General features: G+C 39.4%; 1 protein-coding gene across 2 annotated transcripts in view; it reads left to right on the top strand.

The window, feature by feature from the left end:
• col4a5 (collagen, type IV, alpha 5 (Alport syndrome)) overlaps positions 1–12240 on the top strand; it is an 80182-nt gene extending 67942 nt beyond the window's left edge. The window contains exons 39-51 of one of the 2 annotated variants that reach the window (XM_041779319.1): positions 4–189; positions 2102–2110; positions 4341–4349; positions 5324–5457; positions 5549–5621; positions 5744–5815; positions 6570–6698; positions 7717–7815; positions 7918–8130; positions 8225–8402; positions 8490–8604; positions 8738–8910; positions 12097–12240. In XM_041779319.1, coding sequence (XP_041635253.1) covers positions 4–189; positions 2102–2110; positions 4341–4349; positions 5324–5457; positions 5549–5621; positions 5744–5815; positions 6570–6698; positions 7717–7815; positions 7918–8130; positions 8225–8402; positions 8490–8604; positions 8738–8910; positions 12097–12178 — 1472 coding nt within the window. In that variant the 3' untranslated portion in view covers positions 12179–12240. The remainder of the gene's footprint in view (positions 1–3; positions 190–2101; positions 2111–4340; positions 4350–5323; positions 5458–5548; positions 5622–5743; positions 5816–6569; positions 6699–7716; positions 7816–7917; positions 8131–8224; positions 8403–8489; positions 8605–8737; positions 8911–12096) is intronic. The other variant, XM_041779320.1, reaches the window with a different exon arrangement.
• The last annotated feature ends 3508 nt before the right edge of the window (positions 12241–15748 follow it).

Raw genomic sequence — 15748 nt, 5'->3', positions numbered from 1 at the left:
TAGGTGCAAAGGGTGACCCAGGTCTCCCCGGCCCATCTGGCAGTCCTGGTTTCCCTGGCACCAAAGGAGAGGCTGGTTTCCCCGGTGCTCCAGGCCCTCCTGGCAACAGTGGGCCACCTGGACCTCCTGGAGCTGCTTTGCAGGGTCCTAAAGGAATTCAAGGACCACCTGGACCACCTGGAAGAGCAGGTAAGCACTTGGGTTATTTTTGTTACAAGTTTGGCCAGGATTTGCTGCCTTGTTTTCTGACCCTCATGAACTTAGACCTCATCACATGATGATTTTAACTGAAATCTTTTGTAGCATTTTGACTGTTCCTTTACATAGAAACAGTGTTTAGGTTCCTAAAAAGCAAAGTTTTTTAAAACACGTACCAGAGTAGAAACTTCTGAAAACATCACAATCTTTTTGACCAATTTTTGAACCTATTCCCAAATATACAAACTGTCCCCATAATCCTGTGGCTGGAGTGCTAAATTTCATGCCCGAACATTATGGAGGCATACATAAGGAAATACAGTGCTGATGAATGATGGATACCATGAAATGAGATTGGAAAACCAGACAGCAAATGGCAGAATCTCTAATATAAAATTGTGAATGCTTCCATCACCATGTTAATTGATTTGCATGGAAAGAACCACGTCACTGTTTGAGCACCACCTGTCCAGTCATTGTCCAGAACACTGAGCACGGATGATACAAGTTTGCAATGCCGTGCACACTCCTCTGCCAAACCTTTTTCACCAGGAAACATCAGGATGCTCCTCACGCACCAATCACCAAAAAAGAGCAGCATGTGTTTACGGCACTTTGTTGTCCATTTCATCAGCCAGATCCGTCCTTGTGTCTCCTCACCCCTTTGCCCTCCTTCCTGATCCCAGAATGGGGAAAGCTGTAATCTCTCTCTCTCTCCACAGCAGTTTAAATAATGAATGTTCCCTTTTCTTCTGGTCATTTTAACTGGTGTGTTCAGTGTTTGTGGTCACGTTTGAACATTGGAGGAAATGTTGGTGTTCAACAGCTGAGCCTGAAACAAACCCAAAAATCTCTCAACTGCAACTTCAAAATAGAAATCCTTAAGATGAAAATGTCTGCCTTAAATCAGGAAGATTACTGAGCTAACCAGTTATCTGGACTTTCACAACACGAAGACAGTCATGTGAAGGTTTTTGAGTCTTCTTCATCCGTGCTACTATTATGAGAGTGCTGAGGTTTGTAAGCGGCTCTGCTGTATTGTATTTTGTGTTTTTGTGTATTTTGTTCCACCAATCAATCATCTGCATGAATACTCAAACACACATTTAAGCCTAAAACAGTGCTGGAAACAGTGGACAACTCTGACAACAAAACTATCTTTAAGTCTGTGTTTTTAAGTGAGTACAGATTTGTTGGCTGTACGGGCATGCTGGACCCTTCCAAAAGCTACTTCCTGTTTCATGGCGTTCCCTGTATTGCCATGGCACCAGCGTTAAAGGCAGGCCTCAGAACTTGGGATATTCGCAGCAATTTAGAGGAAGATCTGGCCATCCACGTAGAAATGAGAACTAAAGATCCAGGAAAAAGTCACTTCCTGTTGCCAGCAGGGGGTGCTGTTGAAAAATGAATGTTGTATATGAATTAATTCAGGGTGGGAGTCCTATCACGGCTGTGAAGTTTGCTCATCCTTGACAGAAGCACTGCAGAGATATAATCAGTTATGTTTTTGGCACAGTGCCAAGATGGTGAAAGATCGCCTGATGGTGAAAACTCAAACTTTGGGTAGCTTAACATTTCCCGCTCTCACTTTTCCCATTCCCATTTCATTCAGTGTTGTTACTCAGGATCCACCAGAAGTTTTTTATTTTCTTTCAAAATAAAAGGACATTATCAATCAAACAGGAAGTAAGCTAACTTTAGCTTAAGACAGCACTAACTAACTTCTTTAAACTGAAGTCAGAACTGACCACATACCAGCACTGTGTTTGGCATTTTCTGGGGGTCTAAAGGTGGCAAAACTACGTTATGATATTTCAAACCCTGTTCCTCATGGCTTGGCCCCACCCACTGTGGTGTGGCCCCGCTCCCGCCGTACTCTGACGTGTACATCCGGCTGCTGCAGGTCCTAAAGGTCAGATCAACTGGAGTCCAGACTTGTACTGCACGCTCCTCCTGAACCTCTGACTGAATTTAACCCCACTCTCTGATTTAGCAGGAACAAATCTCACCTGAAAACTGTCGGGAAATCACTTCACTCTCTCATTTTTCTCTAACAATCTTTTTCTCTCACTTTCTCTGCACACTGATGGTAGATTAATGCACCTCTAACAAGTAAGCACCTTTTCATTTGAAATAAAAATAATGAAAATGAATTACACCAGTGATTTTTAAACTCACAGTACTCTTCTGGCACTGTTAGCATGTCATGTTGATCACATCTAAGTCAAATACAATCTAGCTAATGTGTTCTGCATTTAGGATCGTACAGATTGAGCACAAAAACACAGCGTTTGACTAACACAACCTTAACAGTTCAACTACTGTTTTTAATTTGTCACATTAATACCAGTTCTGTTGACTTTGACTCGCATTTCTTGCATTGTTGCAGTTTATTAAAAGAAAATGTTGAAAGTTTTAATTCAAACTAAACATATTTAGCTTGGATCACTTATGATAGCTACTAGGAGTGTCTCCAAAATCCTGAAAAACCCATCAACTAGCTATAAACAATTTAGCCTCATGGTAAACTTCATGAGTTCAGATATAATAGCTAAGGTTATCAAATTCTTTAACCTAAATTTCTACTTAAATTTCTGAATTTCTAGGATTTTTTTCTTTCCAGAATCTACAAAAATTCAAAGAAAATACCCCCAAAAACTGTAAAAATTTTGAGCATTTTTTAAAGTATTCCATTAGAAGTACAGCAAAATTTCATTAAATGTTCCCCAAATATTTCTTTGAAAGGTTTCATATTCAATATTTTTTCCCCCAAGAAATCCATGTAATTTACTGAAAATTTCCAAGAAAATTCCCCTGAAAAGTTATTTTCAAATTCCAAAACATTGACAAACACATCTCCATGAAATGATGGAAATGTTTCCCAAACAAATATCAAAGGTCCCTCCCTAGATTCTGACTAAAATGCCTTAAAAAAAACTGTAAATACATTTCCTAAATTTGAATTAAAAATACTTAATTTTTGAAAGTCAATTCCTCAAAAATCAATAAATTTCCAAGAAAATTCCCCTTTGAATTACTTTACAAATTCCCAAAGACTCACAAATTCATTCCCCAAAATTCCATGATAATTTACCCCAAACAAATTAAGAGAATTTTTCAACAAAATTCTCAAAATTTCAAAGGGCCCTCCCCAAATTCCTGATAACATTTCACCCAAAATGACAACACATTTTCCAAATTTAATGAAAATTACATACATGTGAAAGCAAATTCCCCCAAAAAACAAATTCCCAAAAATTGCAACTATATTCCATAGTTTAAATTTCCATGAAATTGCCTTAACAAATTTCTATGAAATTGCTCCATATTCCAAACATATCCCCAAAGTTTCCATTAAAACACTTTCAAGCAAATTCCCCCAAAATATCCAAACAAATTCCTTAAAATATGGATGAAAATTCCGGAAAATCTTCTACTAAATTCACCCAAAATCTTTAGTAAATTCCTTGAACCTCCATGGACATTCTGGACAGTTAGCTGAAAAAAAAAAATAGCAGAAATTATTAATATGGAAAGCCAAAATGTCATGTTCTTATATGGTCTTCAGAGGTTAATGTTAGCATTTAAAGCTAAATATTTGCCAATATATGCCAACTTTAACATGATTTTACAGCATTATCATGAACAGTTACCGTGTATGCTGGTAACCTAATGCAAAGCTACTGCTAATCAATTATTTGGTGTATTTTGATAAACAGAGCCAGTTGAATTAATCAGGGGAAAAGAAGAAAACACAGGAAGAGATAATTCATCTAGCTTTGGAAACTCCAAGTGCCTAAAAAGACAGTAAACTGTGTGGTTAGCTTCTGATTCAAGAATAAAAATATGTATTAGTTCTGCTTTTAAACAAATGAGATCTAGGGGGACAGCTAATAATATCAGCAGCAAAAATTTGCACATCAGCCCCCATGTGTTAAATGATATTCTGTGAGATAAACCATATGAACAGTAATCAGTGTGCATTGGAGCTTATTTAGCTTTAGGTAACACCTTCTCGCTACACAGAAAACATGATATTGTTTCTGTTTTGATGCTTGCCTCTGTCTAAACCTGGCCCTCTTCTTTTTTGCTCTGTACCGTCATCCTGGCTCTGCTTTACCTGGGAATTCATGGAACCCTAGGTCCTCCAGGTTAGACTTGAATGGTTTGATGGTTTGATAACGTTCTTTGGTGCAGAAGTCTAATGTTTGAAAATGTGTTTTAACCACTCTTTACCCACAGGTCAGACTGGACTCTCAGGACTGCTGACAATAAACTGAACACATGTTAATGAAAACAGCCATGATGCTCCATACATGTACATGCAATCTAACTGCACTTATTGAACATGTTAACTTGACTTTTTATCTGCATTCCGTAAACTGTCTGTGTTCATGTGATATGTTGTTTATGTTCTGCTGCGAATATAACATGGGTTTAGATTTGCAAATCATTACATTCTGTTTCTATTTACATTTTACACAGTGCCCCAGCTTTTTTGGAGTTGTCCAACATAGTCATATACATATGTTGCTTGTTAACTGGCTGTCTAGCTCTGCTCTTGAATAGTCTGAGTGTGGCAATGCATTGTGGGGCCATTTAGTAGGACCAGTGGGCTGCTGTTCCACCATTAAAAACTCTGGCCATACATTAGTCAATTTTCTGCATATATTTTTCTTCACTAAAGAGCTTTTTTTTTTGTTGTTGTTGTTTTTTTTGGCGAGTTAGAGTTCACATTCTGAAAAGTTGCACAGTATGCAGATGATCACTGCTTTACTTGTCAAATATAGATTTGAAATGGCTGCATTAACAACTTAAATAAACAATAGTTGGTACTGTTTTGTTTTCTCTTTACCTTTTAAAATATAAAATACCGTTATTTTTTTCTGTTCTTAAAATTATTCTTGTGAAAATCAGGAATGTTGACTGCTAAATGGGTACGAAAGACCCCAGGAAGAATAGCTGCAGCCATGTGCCAATGCTAATGGGGATCCCAATAAATAATAAACAATAAACAAAAGATATTACCCAAGAAGTCTTTAAATCTGAAACCTTGATGATGTTACTGTTCTAGGGTTATTTTTCTACCTTTCTCTGCTTGATTTCTGACTTTTGATGTCCAAAGGTGCACCTGGCCCAGAGGGTCCACGTGGGCCCCCAGGATCAGGCGGCATCAGAGGAGAGAAGGGCATCCCCGGTGCTCCAGGCCAGCCAGGCTTCCCTGGACAGAAAGGAGATCCTGGTGTTCCTGGCTTCCCGGTGAGATTATGTTAACTTGATCAATTTGTCTTGTTAAACTTTTACCATCAACAATAATAGATACGAAAGTATTTGTTCTTGTCTGTTTTAGGGCCCCTCTGGTCTCCCTGGTGCTCCTGGTATAAAGGGAGACATTGGCCTTCCTGGAGTTCCTGGATTCCCTGGTTAGTTCATAATATTATCACCAAGTTTTCAGAATTTTCCTCATGTTCAAAATTGTTATTGTGTTGTTACAAATTACTCCATTAGCAGAGCCTAAAGATTTAATTTATTTGTGTTCTCCCAGGACCTAAAGGTGACCCTGGACTCCCTGGTGGTAGTGGGCTTCCTGGAGATCCTGGAGATATTGGACCCAGTGGTACGTGAACAATTTTCGTTATCAATACTTTATTTAAGTCTGTGAAACAAGATAGTACCGACAAAAATGCAACTTTATCCCTTGGAGAACTGACTTACACAAGTCTGATAACAAAGAGATACATGGATAGATAGATAAATATATGAATATCACAGGGATGAATATACCTTCACAGCTGTCTTGGCAGCCCCTGCAGTCATGATGCCAAATGCTTTGTTAGGCTCATTCCCAGTCTCTCCTTGAGGATATCGTCCAAGATTTATGATGATATAAAAACTTGTCATTGAGTTACAGCCATTTTTCTATGAGGCGTCACCCCACTCAAAGTGTATTGGTTAGTATCCTAAAAACAAAATGAGATATCAACAAGCCTCGTGTACTTTCAATAAGCTTAACCTTGAACCAGTTGCACCTACGGTTAGGAGTAAATGTCAGAAAAAGCTAAAGCTGGACTTTGATTGGGCTTTTATTGGGAGAACCATTTATATTGCCCTTTTGAACCCTATTCATGTGACAGCTGTTCTCCATAATTGACTGTCATTCAAAAGGAATATTTAAGATTTGCCTCTGTACAGTATCTGTTGGAACATGAGCCAATTTTTTAACTGATTGTGATTCTTTCGTTTGTCTTTCTTTCTGTCTTTTCATTTCTTTCCATACAACCATCATTCCAACATTGTGGAATTTTTATTAGGGATGAGTCTGGAAGAGAAATGCTTCAGAATTATGATTGTTCTCTCTTTTTGACGACTAGGCCCTCCTGGTGACCCTGGTGTACCTCCAGCTCCCATCGTTGTGAAAGGAGAGAGGGGACCCCCTGGTCCTCAGGGTCTGAATGGTGCTCGAGGGCCCCCTGGTTCTCCTGGACGTGAGGGACTTCCAGGTGAGTAAATGTGGACCTATACATTATTTTATTGCAGGCTAAGAAAGTCAGCCCAGACATCCCAGTCCCTAGCAACATTTTTCAGCTCTTCCTAGGGGATTCCAAGGTCTTCTCAGACCAGACAAGATATGGACTGGACTTTAGCTCGTGTAGCACCTTTCTAATCATCTGACTACTCAAGCGCTTTTACATTTACACCCTTTCCACTCACACTGATGGCATCCATACACATATGCAGTGGTAGGTGTTTTGGTCAAGGACACATAGACATGTGACTGCAGAAGCTGGGGATCAAAACCACGGCATTCTGATTGTGAGACAACAAACTACCCCCTACCAACCCCACAGTCGCCCAAGATATATAATCCCCCCCAGAAAGTCTTGGGTCTGAGGTCTCCTCCCAGTTGGACGCGCCTGGAAGACCTCCAAAGGGAAGCAACCAGGATGCATCCTGATCAGATGCCTGAACCACCTCATCTGCCTCCTTTTGATGTGAGGAGCAGTGGCTCTACTTCAAGATCCCTCTGGACGTCCGAGCTCCTCACCCTATCTCTAAGGCTGAGCCCAGCCACCCTTCTGAGGAATCTCGTTTTGACCGCTTGAACCTCTAATCTCATTCGTTTGGTTTTTACCCAATGCCCCTGACCATAGGTGAAGTTTGGAACCAACTGGTAAATTTAAAGCTTTGCTTTCCAGCTCAGCTCCCTCTTCACCACAATGGGCTGGTACAACGTCTACAGTACTGCCGATTCTGCACTGATCTACCTGTCAACCTCGCGGTCCATTCTACCCTGACTCATGAACAAGACCCTAAAATACTTGAACTCCTTTTCTGGGATCAAAGACTTACTCCCAACCTGGTGGGAGCAATCCACTGTTTCCCAATATAGAAGTTTTGGACCCTGGACCAGTTGCCACTTAACCACTTTTGTCTGTTTTTGTCAAACACAATAAAGAAAGACAAAATAAAGTCACACTAATACTGGTATGATCTTAAAGGAAATATTCTCTCTCTCAGGCCCTGCTGGTGAACCTGGAGATCCTGGTCTTGAGGGTCCTCCTGGCTTCAGTGGTCCACCTGGCAGGAAGGGAGACAACGGACCAGCTGGTCAGCCTGGTGGGTAAAACAGGAAGCAAATTTAAACATCTTAGGTTTTAAGGAAACTTAAGGCTTCCACAGTAGCACACTAGCAAATAAACTCCTTCCCCTTGCTCTCAGGCCAGCGTGGTTACCCTGGTCCTCCTGGTTCAGACGGTCCTCAGGGTCCTCCTGGTCTTCCAGGATCAGTTTCTGCTGCTCACGGCTTCCTCATCACACGACACAGCCAAGGTCAGGATGTTCCTTTCTGTCCTGAGGGGACAACTCTCATCTACGATGGATACTCCCTGCTCTACGTTCAGGGCAACGAGAGAGCACACGGGCAGGACCTCGGTATGAAAGACTTCTTTGTCCGTAAACGTCCCGGGACATTATCTTCAATCACAAAGCTCTTTATACACGTGATCCTCATCTGTCTCTATTCCAGGCACGGCCGGCAGCTGTCTGCGCAGGTTCAGCACCATGCCCTTCATGTTCTGCAACATCAACAACGTCTGTAACTTCGCCTCTCGTAACGACTACTCCTACTGGCTGTCCACACCTGAGCCCATGCCCATGTCCATGGCGCCCATCACCGGCGAGAGCATCAAGCCTTACATCAGCAGGTCAGGATGGAGAGAGGGATGAAGGAGAAAAGAATAGCTCAACAAGGGAAGCTGCAGAGTGTTTAATTTGATGTTTTCTTGTCTCAGGTGTTCAGTTTGTGAAGCTCCTGCTATGGTGATCGCAGTCCACAGTCAGACCATCCAGATTCCTTCCTGCCCGTCGAACTGGGAAGCCCTGTGGATCGGATACTCCTTCATGATGGTACCTTAAATGCATGCTTCAACTTTTGATAGCCGATGCCTTTGTGATAGAAACTACTTTTAAATAGGTTATGTTTGGGTTTTCCTGATGAATTTGATGCAGTGCTGAACTCCTTATCTGTCTTCCTTCTCAGCACACCAGCGCAGGTGCAGAGGGCTCCGGTCAGGCTTTGGCCTCCCCCGGCTCCTGTCTTGAGGAGTTCCGCAGCGCTCCCTTCATAGAGTGCCATGGCAGAGGGACCTGCAACTACTACGGCAACTCCTACAGCTTCTGGCTGGCCACTGTAGAGCCCTCCGAAATGTTCAGGTACGGATATGTGTTTAAAGGTAGGGTTTCTGCAACAGCAACCAGAATGAACTGAGCATCTCATAACACAAGAAGTAATCTAATTTACTCAACATTGTTTAGTAAAATAGATTCCTTTAGTTGCAGTTACCCCAGGTGCTAATTCTATGATCACTCTAGTCTTTTTGGCACTTTTCATGTAACAGGCACAGCACAAAGAGCTTAACATAAACAGAAAATCAATGACAACAACCAACTACCCCAAATCCCCATAAATACAACAGGTTAGAACAAAGATATTCAGTATGTTTCAACTCAAGGAATAAAAACCAGCATGGAGATACTGACAAAACTTTATCATAAATTTGTAATGTAGAGGCACGAAAAAGTAGGATTACAATTTTAAGAGAATTATAAAAGAAGGAAATTATATTACACCGTAAGAAAGTCTAGTAAAATGAAATAAAATACAGTATTAATACAAGCAGTTTAAGATTTAAACTTTCAGAGGTAACCCAAAACAATAAAACAAAACAAAATTATATACAACAGCAGCATTGTCTTGGTCTTGTCTCAGAACTGAGAGCATTTGGCCTTGGTCTTGGACTGGCTGGACTTGGGATTTTCCATCAGACCCAACTCTAATTTTCACATATTTAAAACAGTTCCAGAATTTTCTGTTATTTTTTATTATTATTATTATTTTGGTCTTGGTCTTGTCTGGGTCTTGACTTGTCTCGGTCTCAATTCCAAAGAGTCTTTGTCTCGATGCACTCTGGACTCGCATGTCTCAGTCTCGGATAGTGTGGTCTGGACTACAACACTACATAACAGCAAAGACTAATTCCAAAAAACTTGGGACATTGCGTTAAATTTGAATTAAAAAAACGTTATTGGTCTTAGGAAATATACACGCACTGAAAAGTTGGGACAAAAGCAAGAAAAGACTGAGAAGGTCAGAGAATTTTCAAAAAACCCATGGAAGATTCCACAGGCAGGTAACACGTGATAGTACCACAACTGGATATAAGAAGGAGAACTCCTGAAAGGCTCAGTTATTCTCAAAAAACGATGATAAAAAAGTAACCAAATTTGTAGGAAGACTGCATGGGCAAAGATCCCAACAGCTTATGGACTATTTGATGTAGTTCCTCTACATCAGTGTTAATTTCGCTGACTAAAACTGTGACTAAAAATGGTCATTGACAGCCTTTTTTCCATGAGGAAGACTCAACTAAGTTCAGCCAAAAAAGACCTTTAATGGCTTAATCTGACTAAAAGTACATTTAGTTTTTGTCAAGATGACTAAAACTAGACTAAAATGTAATTTAGTTTTTGTTGGACATTCAAAATCAGCTGTAGAAAGCAGGGACCCCAGGTTAGGTAAGGTGCATAGAACACACTACCATGATGAAGTACCAGATTTAGACAAGATAATAAATGTTTGGACTCAAATTTTAAACTTAAACGTGAGGATTTTTTATGGACTAAAACTAGAGTATAATGTTTTTGAGTTTGTTGACTAAGACTAGAGCAAAACTATAAAGGGTCAAAATGACTAAAATGAGTTCTTCAACAGTCCAGAATATCATGAAAAGATTCTGAGAATCTGGAAACATGTAAACAGCACGGCCTTCGACCCCTCAGGTACATAGGACCAGGAACACTTTAGAAAGCCATTGTTTGTTTGCACAGTACGCCACTGCATCTACAAATACAAATTAAGACTCTACCACACAAAGACAAAGCCATTTATCAACAACATTCAAGAGAACTCTGGTTCTCTGGGCCTGAGCTCATCAGAGATGGACTGACCAAAACAGAAAAAGCGCACTGTGATCTTATGAGTCCATCAAGTCTTCCAGGCTAAAGAGGCAAAAACTGACCAGATTAGCAACCAGGCATTCAAAAGCTAGCATATGTGGGAGTGTATTAGTGCCAATGGCATGGGTCACTTACAGTACTTAACAAATTTATTAGACCACCTGTTTCAGAGACCATCCAGCATCATGAAGTGCTTTAATGCGGACTCTTTCATTTTGAACAGGAATGAGGGATTTCAAACTGAATTCACCTTTTTATACCTAAATTTGAGCCGGCTCACTGGGCTTCTCTGAGAAGTCCGAAATTAAACAAGCATAACATTCAACCACTAAAACTCATTTTTCTGTTCAGGAATGCAAGTAAATAACTATAATTTGACATATTAATCAAGACATATTAATGTGCTTTACTATTTTTCAGGTTTTTTGTAAATCAGTAAATTTGAAAATTCATAGATAACAATAATAATTATATTTTAGCATTAATAATATCATTTTGGTTAAAGAGCTTCTACATATTGGTGTATTAACCATTGCAGAAACATAAAAAATGATTTTGGTTTTACCAATTTTTACCAGTGCTGTTAATTTGGGGCAGCTGTGGCATAAACCTTACTTTGGGTGGTGGTCTAATAAATTTGTTAAGCACTGTACACATCTGTGAAGGCACCATTGCTACTGTTTGCAAATATATATTCTTTTTGTTTGTTGCCTGTTAATGGCAGTTACCATTGCGTATTAGCATGAGGCTAAGAAAATAAGATGGACTACCTTATAATTTTGAGAAATAAACCCCCACCTGAAGAATAATGTATGGAGCCCGGGAGGTGACGTGAAGGTGCTTATTTTTTTAATATGCGCGTGCATTTTAGTATCTTGTGCATGCATTTTATTGTTATCTCGTGAGCACGATTTCGCACGTGCAAGATACTTAATTGCACATGCGAGGTACTAAATCGCGCATGCATTTTAGTATCGCACATGTGTTGTATTATCTCGCGAGTGTGCAAGATACTGAGAAATCGCACACGAGATAAGAATAAAACGCACATGCAAGATAATAAAACACACGTGCAAGATAATAAAACGCGCATGCATTTTAGTATCCAGTATGTGCGTTTTATTTGCGAGAGTGCGAGATACCTAGAAATCGCACGCACGAGATACGAATAAAACACACATACGAAATACGAATAAAAATGCACGTGCGAGATAATAAAATGCACGTGCAAGATACTAAATTGCACATGCATATTTAAAAAAAAAAAAAAAAAAAACACGTTCATGTCACCTCCCGGGCTCCATAATAACGTACCATTTGCTACTGTGTTTTTTCTACCACATTCCACATGAGTTGATGGTTTTTTACTCTGTGCCCTCACAGGAAGCCGCAGTCAGAGACTCTGAAGGCAGGGAACCTACGAACACGCGTCAGTCGCTGCGTAGTCTGCATGAAGAGGACGTAACGGCAGCCAGCAGAAACCCACCGGTGCCGGGTACGCCTGATCAATAACAAGAGATGATTGGATGACGGGGGACAAATGGGGGAGGGGGGTGGGGTGTCACAGCGTCGGATAGGCTGTCGCCGTGACGACAAAGTGGAATTCCAATGGTGCATTGTCTTCCGGAAAAGCAAAACAAAACAATGGTGCTACTGTGCAACACAGCTTAAAAAAAAGAAAAAACTGACGTAAATAAATCTTACATATAGTCTTTGTTTTTCTTCAGAAGTACCTCAAAATGAAAGCAGAAAAATATCCACTAAATGGTGCCATGATGGATGTGCGACAACTAAAGTGCATTTTTCATTTCCCTTCTTTCCCAAAAGGATTTCCTTTCCCTTTCTTTTTTTTAATCACTTCTGACGTTGGTGCAAAAAAATGTGATACCGTACATCCTTTTCTTACCAGAAGTGATTTTTTTTTTTTTTTGGCCTTAATGATGAGGAGCGGATGGCCTCCATGGTCTACCAAATCGGCACTTTGACTTCGGAACATCCAAGATGAGAGATGCACTGACGATGAGCTTTCCTTTTAGTGAGACTGACTGCCTTTTTTTTATAACTCGCTTTTCATTCACACGCTCTTTCTCTCTGTCTCCGTCATTTTTCTGTCGTTTTTAACGTTACGTTTGGTGGTACTAACCCTGCTGTAGCCCTCTGCCTACGCCTTCTTTCTCTTACTATTTTTTTGTAAGTAATAAAATGTGTATATTGTGTAAAACACTCTGTTTTTAGTGTATTAGGTCCTGAATTGGTACCAGCTGTTTGTTTTAAGACAATTTCCAGGTTCTTTTTAGCTCACATACTCACAAATTTTCACACAAACATATCCACACATACATTCAATGCTCACTCACAAACACCACTCAGATATTGTACAAAGTAAGGCTTTTATGAATGAAACAGTATTTTATATATAATAAATATATATTTGAAAAAAGAGGATATAAACTTTATTTGGCTACGGGGAGATTGTTCACTGTTTTTATTAACAAAGGTCAGGCATTTCAAAATAAAAGCAAACTACTGAACACAAACAGAGCCATTTTCCTCAATGACAGACTTGTATAATAGAAACAATGCCTTATTTTTTTGTATTCAAATTGTAAGATTAATAAATGTTGAACTGAATAAAGGGGATTTGCTTTTAGCTAGTCTAATGATTGGGGAATGTTCCAGATATTTCTGCAAAAAGGATTTGAATTAAATTTTGGCTCCTTAATTCGACAACAATACTTGTTTTGTGTTTTTTAACATTTCCAGGTGCTGGGCTTCGCTGTAAAAAGAGGGCCTGAGGTTTTTTTTGTGAGCATTTTGCACCACTAAAACCTTCAAATCCACTTTCTCTGGCTTGAATCTGTATCCAAAATTAAAAGTGTTCACGCTGGACCCTGTTTGAACACAGGTTAAAGTGTCTGTACTTTGAATTCAGGTGTGGCGGTCTCTGATGTCGCTCGCATCACGGGCCCCAATGCCTGATGTGCTGTAAGTCTACAAGAGCTGTCTTTAGGGGGAAAGAAATGTTTTATTTCCTGTGATTTTTATTGTTGTTTTTATTTTTTCAAACCTGCTTTTACAAATTCTAATTTTGTCAACCTGGGGTGCGATTAAAAATGTGTATTTGTTTTTATTTTCTTTTTTTTTTTTTTTTTGTTTATTTTTCATGTTATGTTATCCAGAAGTTGTTATAAACTTTTAAGACTGAAATAAATACTATGTCCAAAATAATGTCTTCTGAAAATGTTTCTCAAATAATGGTAGAACTGTGAAATTTTAGGCTGTTTTAAAAAAATTATTTCTCTCTTTTTTGCATGAATTGAATTTGAAGAGTCTGCAGTTCTTATCGTAAACAAATCAACAAGGTCACAAAAATCTGCACACGTTATTGTAGGGTTGTACTTAAGTTTGTCCTCCATCTTTTTGGGGACAAATGCAAACTGCAAAGAAAAGGAGCACAACAACAAAGACTTAAAAATGATGAGTCAGCACTGAAAAATGCAAGTTGCAGTTTTATTTCTAGGCAATTAAAACTGCTTAATTGACATTTTTTCAGCACTGACTCATCAGTTTTCACACATGCACACTGCTCTTAAGATCAAACCCATGTTCACAGTCGAGGTTACTCTTTTCAGCTCGATTTTAGTCCAATTTAACAGTCATAGGGTTTTGAGATCTGTAGGCAAAGATGGAAAAAGTACCAGACCATTGTACTTGAGCAAAAGTAGAGTTACTCTAGTAAAATTTACTTGAGAAGAAATTAAAGTACTGCTCTATAAATCTGCTAAAGTAAAAGTATGTCATTTCAAATTTACTCAAAGAACTTCTGAGTAGCTTTGATACCGAAGGGGTTTTCACAGTGAAACATGACCGACCCTTTAAGTGCAATTATAGGAAAATATGGACCTCCAACCATGTTATTTATTAAAAGGTTTTCCCTTACCGACAGTGCAATGCAACAGCTGTATGGGAAGAAATGTGGAACCATTCTCTCACTATGTGCATGTACTGACTGTCATGCTGTGTGAAAGCCAAATGACTGGTCGTTTTCATGTTGTTGGAAGAAAGCTTGTACCTCCTTGTTGTGGCTTTTAGTGGTAATTTTTTTACTCAGTACTGGATGCTTTTAAAAATGTAATGATGTACAATACTTCACTCAAAACATACTTAAGTAAAAGTAAGGCCCCGTCCACACAGAGACAAATTCAGGAGTATACAACATCCCACAGATTTTAAGACTGGGTTTAAGACTGGGGGATCTTTACAGTACTGATATGAGAACATGAAAAACATTGTCCTGTAGCAGCAGAAGCCAGTGATATGATTGCATGCTATGCCCAGCACAGACAGTTTTAATGTGCTTTGAGCTTATGTTCTCTGTGCAAGAACTGATGTATGTTTTTAAACCAGTGATGTCATTATATAACATCACATCACAGAGCCTAAAGAGCAGAATAGATGGGTTAAAACATCAGTGATTTTTGTTTTTTAGCAAAACACTGAACAAAGTTTTGATGTCCATCTTTATACATGACTGTTCATCTGAGATGCCCTGTATGTCAGAACAGAAATACATGCTAAAATGCTAAAAAATAAAATCAGGTAAACTTCTGGTTAGGGTTAGGGTTAAGGTAAGTGTTAGGATACCAAAAGTTAAAAGTTAAAAACCTGACTTACAAAACCTGACCTACAAAACGTAAAGCCGAGTAAGCAATCACAGAAAAAAAGCTAATTCTTTCAACGCAGCCAACGTAGCTTACCTAGCTCCCTTAGCTGCCTAAGCTAACAGCCCTACGTAACTAAGAGAGCTATGTAGCTAATGAAGCTGCATGGCTAATGGAGCTATGAAGCTACAAAGTGACAGCTAAGGTCACAAGGCAGGCGCATAAGCTGGATATCTTTATTATCTGTTTAGCTACATTCGATTAAGACACATTTGCCAAAGCAAAGCACAGTCAGCCTAGCTTACCTGGCTCCCTTAGCTGCATAAGCTAACAGCCCTACGTAACTAACAGAGCTATGTAGCTAATGAAGCTGC

Source organism: Cheilinus undulatus, linkage group 22 (assembly GCF_018320785.1).
Source record: "Cheilinus undulatus linkage group 22, ASM1832078v1, whole genome shotgun sequence".
In the NCBI taxonomy this organism is placed as follows: domain Eukaryota; kingdom Metazoa; phylum Chordata; class Actinopteri; order Labriformes; family Labridae; genus Cheilinus; species Cheilinus undulatus.
Note: the sequence above shows the minus strand (reverse complement) of the source record. Positions and strands in the feature narration are given on the sequence as shown.